The 18,782-nt window shown below is 44.4% G+C and overlaps 1 protein-coding gene across 1 annotated transcript; it reads right to left on the bottom strand.

The window, feature by feature from the left end:
- On the bottom strand, positions 1 to 11,011 carry adra1d (adrenoceptor alpha 1D). Its single transcript, XM_062530653.1, has 2 exons — positions 9,662 to 11,011; positions 1 to 1,705 (listed from the first exon to the last, which is right to left on the bottom strand). The coding sequence occupies exons 1-2, from the start codon at positions 10,614 to 10,616 to the stop codon at positions 1,170 to 1,172; spliced, it is 1,491 nt and encodes a 496-aa protein (XP_062386637.1). The 5' UTR covers positions 10,617 to 11,011; the 3' UTR covers positions 1 to 1,169.
- Positions 11,012 to 18,782: the final 7,771 nt, after the last annotated feature.

Here is an 18,782-nt window from a genome sequence, read left to right as displayed (position 1 = left end):
CACATTTTGATCAATTTATTTCACTTTATATCAGACACATACAGACATCACCACATTGGAAATACAAACAGGAAGCATCCTTTAGCAATTTGATATAACTGAGGAGTAACTGATGCAAGAAATTAATCTGTTGCTCAGCTGTCATACGGACGCCACTCCCGCCAATGGCTCTGTGGACACATGGGGATCTATCCAAGAGAACACAGCTCGTGTGTTGAAATGTCTGTCCGGAGTGTGCCACATGTTCATTTGTCTATGTCTACAGAGTTTGTGGTTTGTGTTGGTTTTTCATGAACAGTTTGCTTTGTGTGGAAAGACAGAAGATTTCATTTCCACTCCGTCAAGTTGCTGGTCAGTGGTGGAGCTCTCTGAAAGCCAAGAGTCTGTCTTCACATCAAGTGGTGATATAGTCTTTACACTGTATCTTGGCAGTGTAAATTGGTAATAGCATTTTAAAAAAACAAAACATTCAGTTTTTGTCATTTCAACATATTCCACTCCCATTCTGCTCACCCATAAACACAACAAATCTTTTCTTACTTCAACATTTTACACACATCACAGTCATGGATACCACACTGATATCCCTTGTGCTTTAATCAAAGTGACCGCTTTTAAGACTTTATCAAGGAGGGAAGTTTTCTGAGAGACACGTAGTTTATCTGAACATTAAAAGGCAACGTTTACAAATCAGACCTCTCTGTCTACCTGTCTCGAGGCTCTGCATCAGCGTCCACAGCAGCAGTGTCCATGGCTGTCTCGAGGCTCTGCATCAGCATCAACAGCAGCAGTGTCCATGGCTGTCTCAAGGCTCTGCATCAGCATCAACAGCAGCAGTGTCCATGGCTGTCTCAAGGCTCTGCATCAGCATCAACAGCAGCAGTGTCCATGGCTGTCTCAAGGCTCTGCATCAGCATCAACAGCAGCAGTGTCCATGGCTGTCTCAAGGCTCTGCATCAGCATCAACAGCAGCAGTGTCCATGGCTGTCTCAAGGCTCTGCATCAGCATCAACAGCAGCAGTGTCCATGGCTGTCTCAAGGCTCTGCATCAGCATCAACAGCAGCAGTGTCCATGGCTGTCTCAAGGCTCTGCATCAGCATCAACAGCAGCAGTGTCCATGGCTGTCTCAAGGCTCTGCGTCAGCGTCCACAGCAGCAGTGTGCATGGCTTAGATGTCCGTCTCCTTCAGGCTGTAGCAGTCGGTGAGGTCGTAGATCTGGTAGCTGCTCTGCTCGGCGCACTCGTAGATGCCCATGGAGACCGTGTCGATCTCAGTCCTGCCCAGTGCGGGCGTGGTGCCGCGGCCCTGCCCGCTGCGGATCTTGTTGGACAGGTTGTTCATCTTCTCCTTCAGGTGGAAGGAGGACTTCTGCAGCGGCGGGAAGAGGTTCCAGCCCCTCACGCTGAAGCTGCGGCTCTTGCTGCGGTACGAGAAGGTCTCGCTGACGGAGAAGCCGGGCCGGTAGTCCCCGCGCGGCTCCCTCCCGGGCGCCCTGACCGCCGTGCGCCAGCGCTGGTCGTAGAAGCGCCGCAGGACCCGCCGCCGCCTCTGGCACTGGCAGCGCAGCAGGCGCGTGAAGGCCCGCTTGAACTCCTTACTGGAGCACGGGTAGATGATGGGGTTGATGCAGCTGTTGAAGTAGCCCAGCCAGAAGATGACCTTGAACACCATCTCAGAGGGCTTCACCTTGGGGAACAGGGAGCCTGCCACAGCGTAGAGACAAGGAGACTCATTAATGCTGGCAAAAACACTGATCGTTAACACTCTTGCTCAAGGGTGCAGATTAGTTTTCACTGAGTATCATGCCATTTGTTGTGAAATCAAGCTTCACTCCCACACTGCTCAGATTTCTGGAAATAGCAGTGCTTTAAGAATTCATGCCGTGTACAAGATTGAAATTTTAATAGAGACAACATGAATCATTTGGCAGCACCGACCAAAAATGAATATGTTTTTTTTGAGAGAGCCTGAATTATTTGTAATTAGATGTCTAACAACTTTATTCTTTCAATTTTTATTTGACTAAAGCAAATCTGCTCTGCTCTGCTCAGGCACCTGGGAAGAGCACAAGTGTGTTACGTAACAGGTCAGCTATCAGGCTGCACATTCTTTGGAAAGTCATTCTTTGAGTTTAGGAAAGTCATTAAATGTGTAATCATCCTTTTGAGTTTGGAGCGTTCATTACCCAGTTCTAGCAAGAGTGAGGAAAAACATGACCAAATGATAAAACAATGAAGGAGTTCTGGCTTCAGGGGTGAAGCAAGCCCTGCGCTCAGATAACTGTATTGGTCAGTGACATTCAGCCACTATCTACACTGCTACACTCGCTCTCCCCTCTCAAACACACACACACACACACACACACACACACACACACACACACACACACGCTCATGTAATCCCACTCTCTCGTGAGAGCGTGCGCGGCCACTTCACCTGTCCCCCTCCCTCCCCTCTGTCCCCTGCTCCAGGGGACTTGCGTGACACTATCTCACACATGAAGCAGATGTCATCTCCTCGCCTCGCACACCAGGCTGCAAGTTTGGGCATAGCGCCGGGCCTGAGTTTAGCGCCGGCCCTGAGTTTAGCGCCGGGCCTGAGTTGCCCCTATCAGCCAGCCCGCTATTAATAGGGTAGTGGGGCTGCAATGGCTCGGGGTGGGGTGGGGTGGGGTGGGGTGGGGGTCTGAACAGCGTGCTGGGAGGGAGGGTGGGGGAATGCTGCAGCTCTGGAAAAAGAGAGAAATGCCTTTGGGCCTGGCCAGTCAACTCCAGGCCAGAGAGTGATCCTGTAATTAGACGTAATTGTCTGTCTGAGATAAAACGACGTTCCTACGGGGAGATGCTGTGTGGCCAAGTAATCGGGCTGTTTACGCATCTCCAAAACCACTTGAGCACCAGAGATTTGGCAGGAGAAAAGAAAAACTCTTGCTAACTGAAAAAAAATGTGTAATATGCTCTGATAATCTGACGGATAAACCGCCAAATGTGTTGTTTTCTTAAGAGGAGTGATATTTAAGCTTTATTTTTAAAGGGTGGTTGAGAGACACATTTAATGAGTTCTGCTGCTCCAACGCTGCATTCCTTGCCATATATCCTCTTCTGGTTCTTCTGTATGTTTATTTATTTCCTCTTTCCTCTAAGTAGAACAAAAGGCGACCCTACATGTGTATGCTTGAGATTACCACCGACACGAGGGCCCCTCTCCAACTACCCAAGGCTACAAAAACAAGTGGAATCTCCCACACACACACAACGGGAGCTCGCAGGTTTGTTTTTGGTGTGAAGGACAGAGACTGTTGATTGTAAACAGTGTGTGCCCTCCATCGCTTATTTTCCCGACAGCTTCCCCGCCCCTCGCTGTTTCACTCGCCTTTCATCTCTCCCAGCACTCTTAGCCGTCTTTAATACGTGACTTTCTCAAGCAAGCTCAAGTCCTGACAGGAAAGCACCTACCCTCGTCAGCCTCCGCTGATACATTATTCAGTATAAGCTTGTTAAATTGAGCACCCTGGCTTAATTGAGGTAATGATGTGCCATAGTTAATTAGGGAGGCATCAGGAGCTGTGACTGATGACTTATCAGATGAGCACTAAATCGTCAGCGTGATTCGGCAGAGAGATGAGAACAGAACCCGCGGCGCCAGCTCGGGAAATAACACATTATGCTACTAGCACACAAATAAATATCTCTCCAGTGAAAGGCTTATGACATACTTTGATGTTGACATATTTTCATACTTTGAGAGGGCAGGAAACGTGTTCTGTGAGATTGGATCATAGTATTCAGATCCTCCACATGGCAGTTTTATTCTGTCCTTCTTCATCAACAGAACCAACAGGACCTGTCAATCAGGCCGTCACTCTGTCAGTCAGCTCATAAAGAACACCTTGCCCTCCGCTGCTCTCCACACAAGAGGAGGCTCAGTAACATGACCCGGGGCATGCCAGCTATGAGTGGTGCGAGATGGTGTGTGAAGTGGGATGTGACTGCTTGCTACATCCACACGCTTAAATCACACGCAGGTTTGACATGCATCAGCGGTGCCACACGATCCCCTCAGCCTCTCTGTCTGCTCTGCTCTCTCTCCCCGCTTGCCCCTGACTGAGTTGATATCCTGTCAGCCACTTCAACTCACCACGTCTCTTTGTCACACACGGCTTTTAACAGGCGTATTTCTGGAGAGGATTCTTTTAGAACCCTTTGAATCTTTGCGTTCTCCCCCCTCCCTTTTCCCGAGTCAGCGGTTCCTGTTGTAGTTAGAGCTGGTGAAGGGGGGCCAGGGCGGGGGGGGAGGGGGGGGGGGGCAGGGCCGCTCCTGAGGTCCGAGAGCATCAGGACAATAGTCCCTGGCGCCGTGCCGCCGTGCCCTGCCCTCCAAGAGAGCCCGGCGGGGATCAAAGCCCGCGGCAGCCCTGTGTGTCCTGTCAGGCTGATGAACAGAACGCTCCCCTCCCTGCCAGCTTACGTGAGTCAGAGGAGACGAGGGAGAGATGCAGCATGACAATCAGGAGCAGCTCAGGAGACGCCGCCGCACTACACACACACCACAGCACAGCACGGCACAGCACAGCTACCATATTCTACAATCAGGAGTGGCTCAGGACACTCCACAGCACTACACACACACCACGGCACACCACACCACGGCACAGCTACCATATTCTACATTCTGATTTGATCAGTGGCGCAACCAATCAGCCAGGAGGTCTTATTTCAAAAATACCCGTCGCTAATACCAAGCTATTAAGGTGGAGATGGGAGCTTTGCCATGTGCTACTTAAAACAATGTGAAAGCTGAAAAAGAGGAAACTCGGTTAATGGTGAATCCAATTAAACAGGAAGCATGGGAGGAAATTTCACGGGGCGAAAAAATGTGCAACACAAGAGGGCTCAGTCACGGGAGAGCCGGTTCGGTTGTTTTTAAGATAATATTATATTCTGCACCGCAGTGGCACAGGCTGCTGTTCATGTTTTCTCACTAAAATGTTTCCCCTTCAAATATCAAATGATTATGTCTTCATGTCCTGATATCTGTCAGTGGTGTACTAATCACATATCCAAACACCACATTTTATGTATTTTTATTCCATTTTTTTATTATTATGGTCACTTGAATTCTATTAGCCAAACGTATTTCCAGAATCTCTGAAAAAAAGCCCCTAAAATAACGTTGGCCTTGCTTTCGCCTGACTTAATTGTTTCCTTTGGCTGGGTCAGCCTACCACAGAGCAGTGGGGTATTCTAAGTGGCATGGGAAAACACATGGAGACATATTAGTCATGCGCCAGGGAAAAAGTGCACTGTGAAGGAATCCACCAAGAAGTGGCTGTACTATCAGTGAGTCATAGAAGATATCATCGCAATATTCCACACACACTGATCGTGTATCGCTCCCTCTCTTGTAATCCAATGAGCATTTTACAGCTAAGTTCATTACAAAAATGAATCATACGTTTGCCTTCTCGGCCAACAGCATGCTGAGAGATGGCCACTCTGCTGTATTTGCCCAAGTGCTCTTCTAACCTAAATGCGCCTGTTATGTGAGGACCAAGAGATTTCATACGATTTCATACATCAACACTTTAATCTTTGAATGCCACTATTTGTTAGTCTCCATTGTGATGTGAGTAGCCAGTATGGCTGTGAGCTGTTTTAACTCTCTCACTTGACTAACTTGTTGTGCATTTTTAGCATTCAGTCTATTAGTCAGACTTTCAGCATTTCCTAAACTCACTGGGTATAATTGTACTAATGTACAATGTAATTATGGCCTTGATGCGGTGCTCAGACCAGTTTATCTTGGTAATAGTCCATCTGAGTCAGCCCCATGGCTGCACATGACCTGTGTATGAGTGTGTATATTATATGTGTGTGTGTGTGTGTGTGTGTGTGTGTGTGTGTGTGTGTGTGTGTGTGTGTGTGTGTGTGTGTGTGTGTACATCTTTTTCAGTACTAATCGTGCTAGTATTCTTCCATATTGTCTAAGAGTACATTTCTAGTACTCTTACACAAAGACTATTGTTCAAGGGGGGAGCTGTGGTGCAGCAGGGTACAGCGCCCGTACCATTTACGGGTCCGAGTGCCCACGGGGACCCAGGTTCGAATCCGGCCTGCGGTCATGTCCCAATCCCACCCCGTCTCTCTCTCCCACTTGTTTCCTGTCTACCACTTCACTGTCCTATACTAAGAAAGGCAAAAAGGGCAAAAAAAATAGACTTAAAAAAAAAAAGCTATTGTTCAAGTTCTCAAGATGCACAGTTCTGTAAAATGGACAAAAAGTGCCAAAACAGCAGGTGATGTGGTGCCAGTGCAAGCTTGTGTGAGGCTATCTGTCATCACACACTCCTGCGGCGAGGGCTTCATGTGGCGCTGAAACCCCACGGCTTGGACAATCGCTTTTGTAGTGCTTCCTTCCTCATCCGGAGATAAAGTGAGGGAGAGGAGAGGAGCAAGAGAGGTAGAGAGAGAGAGAGAGAGAGAGAGGTGGTAGATATCCACATCTCCCCCTCCCTATTGTACGTGTGGAACAGAGCCATCTCCATTCTGCTGATTGGGGGCATGTTGCTGGGCCTCAGGAAAAGGAAAACACCTCTCTTTAACTGTGCTCAATTACAGCGCTCATTACTGCAGTCAAGCGTGCTGCACCGCGGGTTAGAAGGGCTTCTTGGGAAAGCCAGGGCCAGTCCCCTCACCCACGCCACATGCTCGTCTGAGCCAGGAGATGCTATCTGCTTCACCATAATGCTCTGTGCACATGTGAGCGCAGAGAAGGCAGGAAGGTGCCTAATGGAGGGGTTTTTCTTGATTGTGGAGGGCTGCATACGTCTGTCAGGAATGGGCCTGTTTACATGCAGACGACTCGCAGAGGAGGGAAGCACTCGGAGCAGTACAGGAATTAAACTACTTCAGAGATGATGAATGTTTTTATGAATCACCAAGCAAAACAAAATGCACCCAACACGGTGCGGAATGGTTCTGGCACCCTTCCTGCTTCCAACCCATGAATCCTGCTTGGCATTCGCCTGAACACTGCATAAGCACTGTGGGCTCGAGTCCTCTCCAGATTGCTAATAACAGAGAAGAAGACAGATTTGCGGTGAGCAAATCCACAGGTGACACCAACTAGCTTTACTTTGGAAAATGCTGGTTTTTAAAACATTTTAGATCTCTAGATCCAAGAGTCAGCCTTAAAGGCATAGTTCGGTATTTTAGACTTTAAGCCCGTTTTCCATATTGCCTAGGATGCAAACGAGTGGTTGACACCCCAATCTCGAAAATAGGTCCTGTTGCTGCAATTTGGCTGCTTTAGAATGTTCTCTGTTCGCTGCGAACTTGCTATATTTCAGTGATGGACTGTTTACCTATAATGAGTCTTATCTGACAGCTCTTCTCTAATGGCAAGAGAAGCTCGCCCTCACACTGATCATTTTTCAAAGCAGGTCTTCCATTTGGACCCAAAATGAGGAAATGAGCATTTAAATGTTTACTTTCATCTTAGCTGTCTTTCATTTCCTAATATAGTCCTTCAAGGAATTAACATCACAACTACCGATATCCATTACGTAAGCGCTACTGTATGTTTAGGCTACCTTGTGCTTACAGTGCAAAAACAACAGACGCCATTTTGTTTTATGATATTGAATTCATATATTCCCATACAAATAAAAACAAATATGCTAAGTAGAAGAGCTTGATTACATCGCATCTTTGATCTAACTAGTCCTTTGACAATATAATGGAGTAGTATTGGTGTGTGTGTGTGTGTGTGTGTGTGTGTGTGTGTGTGTGTGTGTGTGTGTGTGTGTGTGTGTGTGTGTGTGTGTGTGTGTGTGTGTGTTGGGGAGGTGCATTTCTAAATGTGTCCTCTCAAAGAATTAAATGTCTTGAATGCTCAACCCTGCAAATCCATTAGTCAATGTGAGTGCCGACCCTTCAGCCACTGCAAAGCCACCTGTGTTAATTAGCTCTGATTAGGGAGTGTGTTTGGGCTTGTTTTGAGTGCTCCAGCTCTGTTGGCCAAATGTCAGTCTAGACAGAAAGCATACTCTGAAGGCTTGAACATGATTATGGGGTGAATGCAATAGAGGGTTTAAATTTGAGATCGCTTACTTTAGTCTTTAAGCTCTAGGGGTGCAGTTACAGCTGTGTTAACCAAAGGAGATCTCTGTTATGGCAGGAGCCTACTGACATATCTCAGCATGGACGAAGAGAGAGGTAGTGATTATGTTACTGTAATACTCTTACAGGCATATACACTTGTGCTCATTACAGACACCAGAATATAATGTTATAACAGCCTGTCCAATATTAGTGCTATTTTAAGAAGCCATCATAGATAACAAAAAAAGCACAAGCTCTCACTCAATGACAGTGTTGATGAATACCAAGAGCCTTAGATTTCAGCAGTGTTGGTGCTTAGGTCAGGATGGGGTTTATGGTTATGATCAGTCAGTTAAGAGTTTGTTTAGAACAGTTATAATTATTAAACATTTAAAGTTTCATGCATATTGATGAGAAGCTACTGACATTTTTGTCACAAATTACATTTAGTCATCAACACATATTTATTCATATTTTTCTATTAATTTGTTAGATTAATTTTAGATGAAAATTATACTGATAGTAGATTGTACTGTTATAAACAACTAAAGCTATCCACTTTCTATGGAAATGTCTGAGTAAATCGTTTTTTTTTTGTGCTATGGAAAATGTTGATGTTATTAAATTCTAAAATAAAGGTGTTAGCCTACTTCAACATTCGTTAACAAGTGAGAGACTAGACCTTGTCAATGTTATTAAATTAGGCTATATGTCAAGGTGTAGGCCTACTTCAGCATACATTAACAAGTGAGAGATTAAACCTTGTCAATGTTATTAAATTATAAGTGAAAGTGTATGCCTACTTCAATACATTAACAAGTGAGAGACTAGACCTTGTTATGGTAGCCTGCATCTGCGTGACACTCAGCCCTCCACCAATGTCACCTCCTGACACATGTTCAGTGCGGCTAGTTGTGTGGAGCACAACCCTGGTGGCATTGGCTTGTTTATGTCCTTTGCGTCATGCTGGTGACGCACACTATAGGCCAACATTGCACTGGAGTGTGTATGCAGAGTAGCATGATGGATGGAGAAATGTCAAATAGTAGGAATCCATACCAACCAAACAGCATCCGTATTCACAGATTCATTATATCACTTTTAATATTAATCACACATTAAATATGCCATTTCTGGATCACTATCAATTTCTCCCCGTAAATGTGATTGCGCAGTAGTATCCATCAGTGTCACTGCACATGTATTACCAATCACTACAGTTGGCTAGGTCCTACTAATAAAACCAATTAAATTATAGTATTGTGGAATTATTTAACAGTACAGATTTTAGCGTTGGAAAGGCTTTTTTCAAAACTGTTGTAGAAAGCTATAAACTATGTTGGAAATAACACAGAACATTTTACACATGCCTGCACCAAGAGTGAAATCAATAATTAGCCTGTTTGCATTTTTAGTTTATTGTCACAGCATATCTAATCTACATTTTAACAACAGATCAGTGACTTGCGCTAGCTGAGAGAATATGATGCAGTAGTCATAGCGTGCATGAGCTCACGTGTGTGGAACTTCAGTAAGAAAATTAGGATGCAAACTTACCAACGGGTAAAACGAAGAAAAATGGCAGCCAACAGAGGATGAACATCCCAACCACAATGGCCAGAGTTTTAGCAGCCTTTTTCTCCCTGGAAAACTTCATCAACCGCACGGAGAGCGAACTTCGGAACGGATGGTTTTTCCCCTTTGCGCTTGTGCCAGAGTCCTCCGGCACACTTCGACAGTGTATTCGCAGCACCACTTCCATCGATTTATTTCTCTCCCGTTTTACGCCCGCTTCCAAACTTTTGGTTGTCCTGCGGGCTACTATATACACCCTGAAATACATGACAAGGATGACCATCAGCGGGAGGTAGAACGAAAACAGAGAGGAGAAGATGGCATAGCCCGGCTCCTCGGTAATTTTACAGATGCTCTCGTCCAAAGGTGGCGGTTCCTTCCATCCTAGGAGTGGACCGATCGAAATAACCATAGATGACACCCATACCACAATTAGTATCACCCCAGCTTTTCTCTCAGTCATAATGGTTGGATACTTGAGACAGTGTTTCACACCAATGTATCGATCTATAGAAATGATGCAAAGGCTTAAGATGGACGCGGTGCAGCACAGCACGTCCACGGCAGCCCAGATGTTGCAGAAAATCCGGCCGAAGACCCAGCATCCCAGGATCTCCAAGGATGCAGAGAAAGGCAACACGATAATGCTGAGGAGTAAGTCCGCAATGGCTAAGTTTACTATAAAGAAGTTTGTGACAGTCTGCAAGTGTCTATTGCAAAGAACTGAAAGAATGACCAATATGTTCCCAATAATTGCCACCAAAATAAATACTGCCAGAAAGACACCAACACCGATAACATCCAGGGTGACATTCTCCAGGGTAACGTTCTTACAGGTACTGTTGCTGGTGTTGGTATACAAGTGGTCCAAAATGGTTGCGTTGTCCGTTGAGTAAATTTCTTCATTGCTGGCGTTCCGTAACTTAGAATGTGTCATTTTGAAACTCCATACAGAAAACTTTAAAGGTGTGTTCCAGCATAAAATATTGACCAGTTCATGTCATCCTTAATATATACTTGTTTATTTATGCATATAGAATTGTGCACTCACTGACGTCCTCCTATAGACTAAATATTTGTAATAAGCAATTCCTTCTCAGTTTGGCAAGAGCATTGTGCGTGTTCATAATATTAATGAAGAAAAAACTGTTTCAAGATCTTCGCTGACAATTGATGAAAATTCTTATTCATTTTAAAAGGTAATTTCTTGGCATACCTTTATCAGTTTTGCTCTGTCCTTTGAGGTAGGCATAATCCTCGTAATTCAAGGTTTAGGAGTTGTATAGCTCATTTGAAGTCCACCGTATCGCAAGGTTGTTGATACTCCACTGGTGACATCTTCAGTGATTTTACGAGAAACTGGATTAGAAAGTCTTAGTTTGGAGCCTGACTGAGAACGGTCCCCTCCTCCGCTGCAAGTGAATTCTATGACGCGTGGTGTAATTATTGCCATTCCAACAATGTCCACAGGAGAGAGCTGTGTTTCTTGCTCAATGGATAATTCTGTATTGTAGGGCGAAGTGGCTTCAGTACCTAGGTTTTCAGGATTCATTTCCGACAGTTGTGAATATTACGAGATCTTATTTAGTTGTAATTTAATTTCGTGTTGATGAGGGAAATCTGCAAGGCTACAGTATGTAATAGTCGCGTCCATAGAAATCATCTGTTGCAGTGAAGACAGCATGGTGTCAACATTATTCATTATGTTTCTAGAGCATTACTTTTTTCGAAATATTTAGTTTACATGAATGGTCGTCTACAGTACAGTATAGTCACTCTGCATATATAGGCCATTTTTCACTACTTCAACCATGATTGACAGTCTCGTAGAAGAAATCTGTTTTAGCTCAAAATAGCTCAAATATCTTGAACAAACAGCACGACTGATGAAGAGACCTCGATGGAGAGAGAGAGAGAGAGAGAGAGAGAGAGAGAGAGAGTTCATCTTCGTGACGGGTGCAGCACACATGCATGGCTTCGGTGGGGGGAGGGGGTGAGGTGGCCGTTAACAGATTAGGATTTCTGTGATCATGAATGGATTTCTGGGACCATGAATGATAAATAAGGTCAGGTATAGCGTCTTTTAAAAAGGATGATACTCGGTAGATGACTTCTAATATCCTGGGCCCATAACTAACAATACTCAACTCTGAAATAATTTGTACTTGTTTAACTATGTGCCCTAGACTGTTTTAAGCCTCTAGAAGCATTTATCCTGGTCATTGTAAGTGCCATTCACACATGCTATTGCTATATATTGTGTGTGTGTGGGGGGGGGGGGTTCAGCACAGTCTAGGCTACCCAGATCTGCCACAGTATCATGTAAATACTTGCAGTGATTTGATTTAAATTTTTAAATAATACAAATTCAAAAGCATACTATACAAATTCTTACATTTTGACGTATACAGTAACTCACCACAGCAAACTGACAGGTACATGGATGTACAGGTACACAAACTGACATGATAACATTGGATTATGAACATAGGCTATTATGCCACACAAAAACATGGGGTAAGCTAAATTAAGTTATTATTTTGCTGTCAATTCGTCTGTTGTATGGCCTAGAAAGTTGTATTTAGTCTCTGTGGATAGCTCTAGCTCTCCTCTCTCATCTGACATGCGTTCCATATCTTTCTAATCGCGGTTTCACGAGTAAATCAAAGGAGAGTAATGGTAGCCAAAGCTATATGACATTATTATTTGTTTGTCACTTCGTCTGTTTTTATGACACAATCTCATCTCGCTGTGACGAATTATCACGGAGCAATGTCACAGAGAATAATGGGTGTGTTTTTTGACGCACTTTGTGAACATCAAGTTGCATCTATAAATCACGCATCTGTCATCAGAACAACCAAACGTCCTATTCGTTTCATTTTACTTCTGACATTTCCCTAGATCACATTGCCTCTATCGAGGAAGGACTAAGTAATCTGAGAAATTCAATTGAATTTAATTCATTGTAACTGCCACGCAATATGATAAACTCTGGACAGTCAAAACAGTATACTTGATTAGCCATGTAAGGCAATACAAACTACACAGTGAAATGCATATTTCAGTAATCACTGATCAGCGCTCTTGTGTGAGCATGTAGTCGTGCCGTTGTCATTAGCCTACACTCACTCCTGCTAGTGCTACAGGAGTCAGGACAGAGTTCCATCAACAACGGAGGATCAAACCCAAGAGTTTCAGACCCCCTGTGGAGATGATGACTTCAGCTGTTACATAAGCTCCCTCTGGGTAATCATATCGTGCTCTCCCCCAAAGACACGCTTTGGACTTACTGGACACCAAAGAGCTTGGTGCACAAAAGAGAGGCTTATGGTTCACATTCATCCTGACATTGCCATCAATGGAGGGTATCCTGGTGTCCACAGTCAGAGTCCAGGCTGTTTGAGGATAGTCAGCTGTGTAGGGGTGAGTGTGGAGTGGGCCACATCTGACCCACAGGCCAGACCTTAACAAGAAGTTGTGTATGGGAAACATATGGAATGCCTTTTACCATCTGGAGGATACTGTAGCGTGTTGGCCTTGAGAACGGCTTGACATTTCCCATATAGTATAGCTCTTGATGCACTCTCTCACTGGGCTCCTCATTGATCTGCTATTGAGTGGTTGTTGTGACTATTGAGAGTGTGATTTATCAATATTAGTTTGATTTATGTATGTACAGTCTGCTTTTGGTGGTGCATTTGATTTGATTTTAATTTGTTGTAATGCATGACTTGAAAGAAAATGGCATATATGTCAACGTCAACTGTAATAGTTTTATTTGTCTTTCAACAACAAAACATATAACCTCCTCCAGAGTTCAAGCTTCTTCAGAGTTATCCAACAGCCCCCCTCTCTCCTGACACACACACAGACACACACACACACACACTCACGCACGAACACACACACACACGCACGCACGCACGCACACACACACACAACCACCACAACCAAATCTCTCCATCGTTATTTATTTTGACTGTGATTTTCTGGTGCGGTAGCTGCAGACATGGTCAATCTAAAACAGATGATACAGAGATGCCCTCCAATGTTTCCCGCGCTAATCATTCAGTTATTGCATTTCTATTTGAAAAGCCTCGAGGGGTATCCCCTAAAATCAGCTAAATCTGTGACAGCAGTGTGGGGAGATGAGCTATATTTCTGGCCTTCTCTAAACCAGTTTGCTCTGCCCGGCCTCTGGATTCTCCCAAGCCTGGCGCATTACTGAGCTGAGGAAGCCTCTGCTACAAATCCACAATAGCTGCTTCCTGATCTTATCTGCTTTCCCATGACAGAGCCCTCATATTGGAGATGTATATGTTGGGTAATTCACCCTCTGTGTGCATACATTACATGACAGAGCCCTAATATTGGAGATGTATATGTTGGGTAATTCACCCTCTGTGTGCATACATCACATGACAGAGCCCTAATATTGGAGATGTATATGCTGGGTAATTCACCCTCTGTGTGCATATACCTCCCATGCTTGTGACAGTGAGAGTATTGACTGAGACACACTGGAGATAGATGCTCCGTTAGCCACACTTAGCTCGAAGCTGTGAGGTTATTTTGCAGAGTAGTAGATTGCTGCCCTGGCCACGGCATCTAAATATTGATGGGTCTGCTTACATTTTCTTTCAAAGCACTGGTGTTATGTATGGCCCTTGGGGTCAATATTCAACGCCATTTAGTGCTAAGATGGTGCCCACCAGTTGGTCAAAAGCTGAGTGAACTGCTCATCATCCTACCCAAACAGTGTTCCATAGTGCAGTACTAAGCTGAGTGAACTGCTCATCATCCTACAGTACCCAAACAGTGTTCCATAGTGCAGTACTAAGCTGAGTGAACTGCTCATCATCCTACAGTACCCAAACAGTGTTCCATAGTGCAGTACTAAGCTGAGTGAACTGCTCATCATCCTACCCAAACAGTGTTCCATAGTGCAGTACTAAGAATTCTAAGCCCTGGCGATGTCAGAGACTTTATTCTTCATGTTATGAGCAAGTCCTTGTATGAAAATGAGTTTGAGGCCTTCATTTTGAGGTAAAGGAGCTGTACAGTATTGTGTTGCTTTAAAGCTCACCTCTTGGCTGATGGTGAACACATCATTCATGAGCATCATGTAAGTCTTTTACCTTGAAATGATTGCTTCAAACTGATTTTGATGGCACACTGACTTATAATAGGGAGAAGTGTACACTCTATAGGGGAAGGATTTGAGGTGCCTGCCATTGCACCTTCAGGAACCTCCTGTGGAAATCGTTTTCAAATGAGTGAAAGCTATACTTTAATGATAGATACTTTATTGATCTCCAAGGGGAAATTCAATGGAACCCTGCACATTGAAAATGAACGCCAAGGGGTAAATGCCCATTCTTACAACATGTTAGACAACATGGCATGGCACAAGCTGGTGTATTGTCTGTGGTTATTTGTACTCTTGTACTGTATGTGTTCATGGATCAAAGAATTTCTCTGTTTCTAAGGCCTGCTGTATTGAGAGCATGAGTGGCTGTCCTGTAGGTGAGGCTGATTGAGAGCATGAGTGACTGTCCTGGAGGTGAGTGGCTGTCCTGTAGGTGAGTGACTGCCCTGTAGGTGAGGCTGTATTGAGAGCATGAGTGGCTGTCCTGTAGGTGAGTGACTGTCCTGTAGGTGAGGCTGATTGAGAGCACGAGTGACTGTCCCGTACTGTAGGTGAGGGCTGTATTGAGAGCACGAGTGACTGTCCTGTAGGTGAGGCTGATTTATTTGCTAATTGCAGACATGCCTTTGTCACGTCCAGTCGAGATTCCTGGACTCTTCTTGGCTGCCTCCCTGGGGGGCAGTGTGGGTGTCCGTATGTGAGTAATTCCTGGTATTTCCTCTCTGATAGATGATCTGTGTCCTCTGGGGGCTTAAGCCACATCCCAGGCCCATTCTCAGCTACGTTCGCTACAAGTGCAGCATCCTGCCTCTTGATGTTCACAATTGCCAACGGCCCCCCGGCTTCTCCAGATGCAGGAGATCTAAGCATCTAGATGTTTATTTGTTTTATTTATTATTTGTTTAATGATGTGGGACTTGAAAAACAGCCGGAGAAAATGAGCTCACTTTCATGATGAGACTGCGTGAATGTTGTCAGCAGAGTTGAACACTTGGCACTGAAAACTTTGTTTCAGCATCAGTCTGTTGTACCTGATCATAAGTTTGCAGTCAGAGACATAAACATCTGGACTAGTGAAGCCAAAATGTCATATAAGTAAATGCCTCTAGGTGTGACCATTTTACTTTGATTTGTATCATCAAAGTTATCCTTTGGGCTGCACCTACTGTAGATGGTGTAGTATACTCTGTGACTTACAGTACGTCTGCCCTATTTTCACGGTTCAGTGCAAGGCTCTGGCTGATCATCCCAGACATCCAGTAGGTCATGTCCCTATCACTGCTGCAGCAGGAGAACACTGACAAACGGTCAAAATCAGGCCCCGCAAAACCTCCAGTTGTAGGCAAGACCCGGCAAGCTGCAGTGGCCACCTCAACCCTCCACCCAGCAGAGCTTTTAGTTCAGATCTTTATAGAGTGACAAAACGTTTCCTAAAAACTTCTAACACAAATGGTGTGCTTGGAAAGTTGGTTGCTACAACGAAATTCCTCAACACAAGCTGAAACAAACAGACAGTAATCAGCCTTGACATCACATGTAATCACGTTTTGTGGAATTAGCAGATAATGCATGCCACTTTCACCATGGAGACGTTTGTGTTATCAAAACATAGCGGACGAGCATGTTTGAAAATCCCTGGACGTGTGTCATGTGACGTCATCCCCAGCACCGAGGCATCCTCAGATGTGCAGCTGGGTCCGGCGCCGGGTCACCCGCGGTCCAGAGCAGGCCTCAGTGGGCCGGCGTGGTCCACCGGGTCACACGTTTCACAGATCCCTCTCCGCAGGCAACATCCGCCTCCACTGAGCGTGTACAAATCAGCACATGCTGGGATAGCAGATGTCACACCTCATCCAGGCCCACACAGACACACAGACACACACACACATAAACAAGTATACTCAGACATGTTCATATCAAAATAAACAAATATACTTAGACATGTTCATATCAAAACCAACGCTTAGACACACACACATACACACACACAAATAAACAAGTATACTCAGACATGTTCATAACAAAACCAACGCTTAGACACACACACACAAATAAACAAGTATACTTAGACATGTTCATAACAAAACCAACGCTTAGACACACACACACAAATAAACAAGTATACTTAGACATGTTCATAACAAAGCCAACGCTTAGACACACACACACAAATAAACAAGTATACTTAGACATGTTCATATCAAAACCAACGCTAAGACACACACACACACACACACACACACACACACAAATAAACAAGTATACTCAGACATGTTCATAACAAAACCAATGGTTAGACACACACACACAAATAAACAAGTATACTCAGACATGTTCATAACAAAACCAACGCTTAGACACACACACACAAATAAACAAGTATACTTAGACATGTTCATATCAAAACCAACGCTTAGACACACACACACAAATAAACAAGTATACTCAGACATGTTCATATCAAAACCAATGCTTAGACACACACACACACAAATAAAGAAGTATACTTAGACATGTTCATATCAAAACCAACGCTTAGACACACACACACAAATAAAGAAGTATACTTAGACATGTTCATATCAAAACCAACGCTTAGACACACACACACAAATAAACAAGTATACTCAGACATGTTCATATCAAAACCAATGCTTAGACACACACACACACACAAATAAACAAGTGTACTGAGGCATGTTCATATCAAAACCAACGCTAGACACAGTAACATGCAGGACAGGGAGCTGAGCACTAAACCTAAACGGAGTAAGAGAAGTAAACTAAGTAATGCGTAATCTAAATGTAAACCTCAGCAGACAGAGTGAAGAACAGTGTGTGCTCTTGTAATGCGGAGAGGTGATTGGAACCCCACACCAGACAGAGTGGAGAACAGTGTGTGCTCTTGTAATGCGGAGAGGTGATTGGAACCCCACACCAGACACACTGCACCCTTCAACTCCTCTTCCACTGAGAGAGAAGGAGGCCAGGGAGCCTTTCCGCTCAGCCTGTTCTTGTCTTCAAGGCTACCCATGGCCTTCTCCACGGGCAAATGGTGTGTGTGTGTGTGTGTGTGTGTGTGTGTGTGTTACATTCAGCATTTGCATGCCATTGATGCGAATGAAAATGGAGGTTGCAAGTGGACTGCAAATGACATGGGGTTATATAAGAGCTCCCTGCCCTTGCGCCATTAGGATGCCAGCTATTGTCTGTGTGCACGCTGATCTGAATGCAGCCAATTTAATTGACTGAGGGTGGTTGATGTGGAGAAAATTGCACCTTAGGCTAAATACATTTTATTTTCTGCAAATAACCAAATGTCTGGCCTTTGCCTCCGAGGCTGTTGTTGTTAAGTTTTACGCAGCATTGTCTGTGCTGTGGAGATTGATGTGAGTGGCATTAAAGCAACACCATGTAGTTTTTCAACCTTTTGGTACGAACCAAAGAACTACAAAATTCGACTGCTTTACGGCATAGGGCACACTTCCCCCACCACTTCCTCAAATTATGTGCGAGCGTTGAATAGACAGTTGATGCCTTATAAACATGAGCTACGTGATCTTTTGGCGTTTGAAAAAAATAAAACCCATGAAATTATATTCATATGATGATATGCTGAAATGTATGCTATGGGCTAGGCTATCTGGAATAGCTATACATTTCACACGCAACGCAGGCAGTCCGAGTTTGCCCAAGACGTGAGAACTCCTCCTGCAGAAATCGGCTTATCAACAAAAGCATGTGTATCCTAGCTCTGTCATCTAGTCACTAGATTCTAGTGTCATCATGCTGCCAACCAAACTACACGGGAGCTGGTTATGTGTGCTAGTTATAGCTCAACGTGTAAATCTACCGCCTATAGGCTACTGACCAAACAATTCTCTTGAAAAACAAAGTTATCACGTGTAAGATTCTGTCATCATATTGTAAGAGCTCTGCCTCTCCAAACAT

This window comes from Sardina pilchardus, chromosome 2 (genome assembly GCF_963854185.1).
Source record: "Sardina pilchardus chromosome 2, fSarPil1.1, whole genome shotgun sequence".
In the NCBI taxonomy this organism is placed as follows: Eukaryota; Metazoa; Chordata; class Actinopteri; order Clupeiformes; family Clupeidae; genus Sardina; species Sardina pilchardus.
The sequence above is the reverse complement of the archived record's forward strand: the minus strand, read 5'-3'. Positions and strand labels throughout refer to the sequence as shown.

What these genes read in the sequence shown, in the direction of transcription:
- adra1d (XM_062530653.1), bottom strand. Translation starts at nt 10,616, where the DNA reads ATGACACATTCTAAGTTACGGAACGCCAGCAATGAAGAAATTTACTCA. An exon ending in TTTCTTCGTTTTACCCGTTG is followed by an intron (nt 1,706 to 9,661) that starts GTAAGTTTGCAT and finishes ACGCTGTGGCAG; the next exon opens with GCTCCCTGTTCCCCAAGGTG.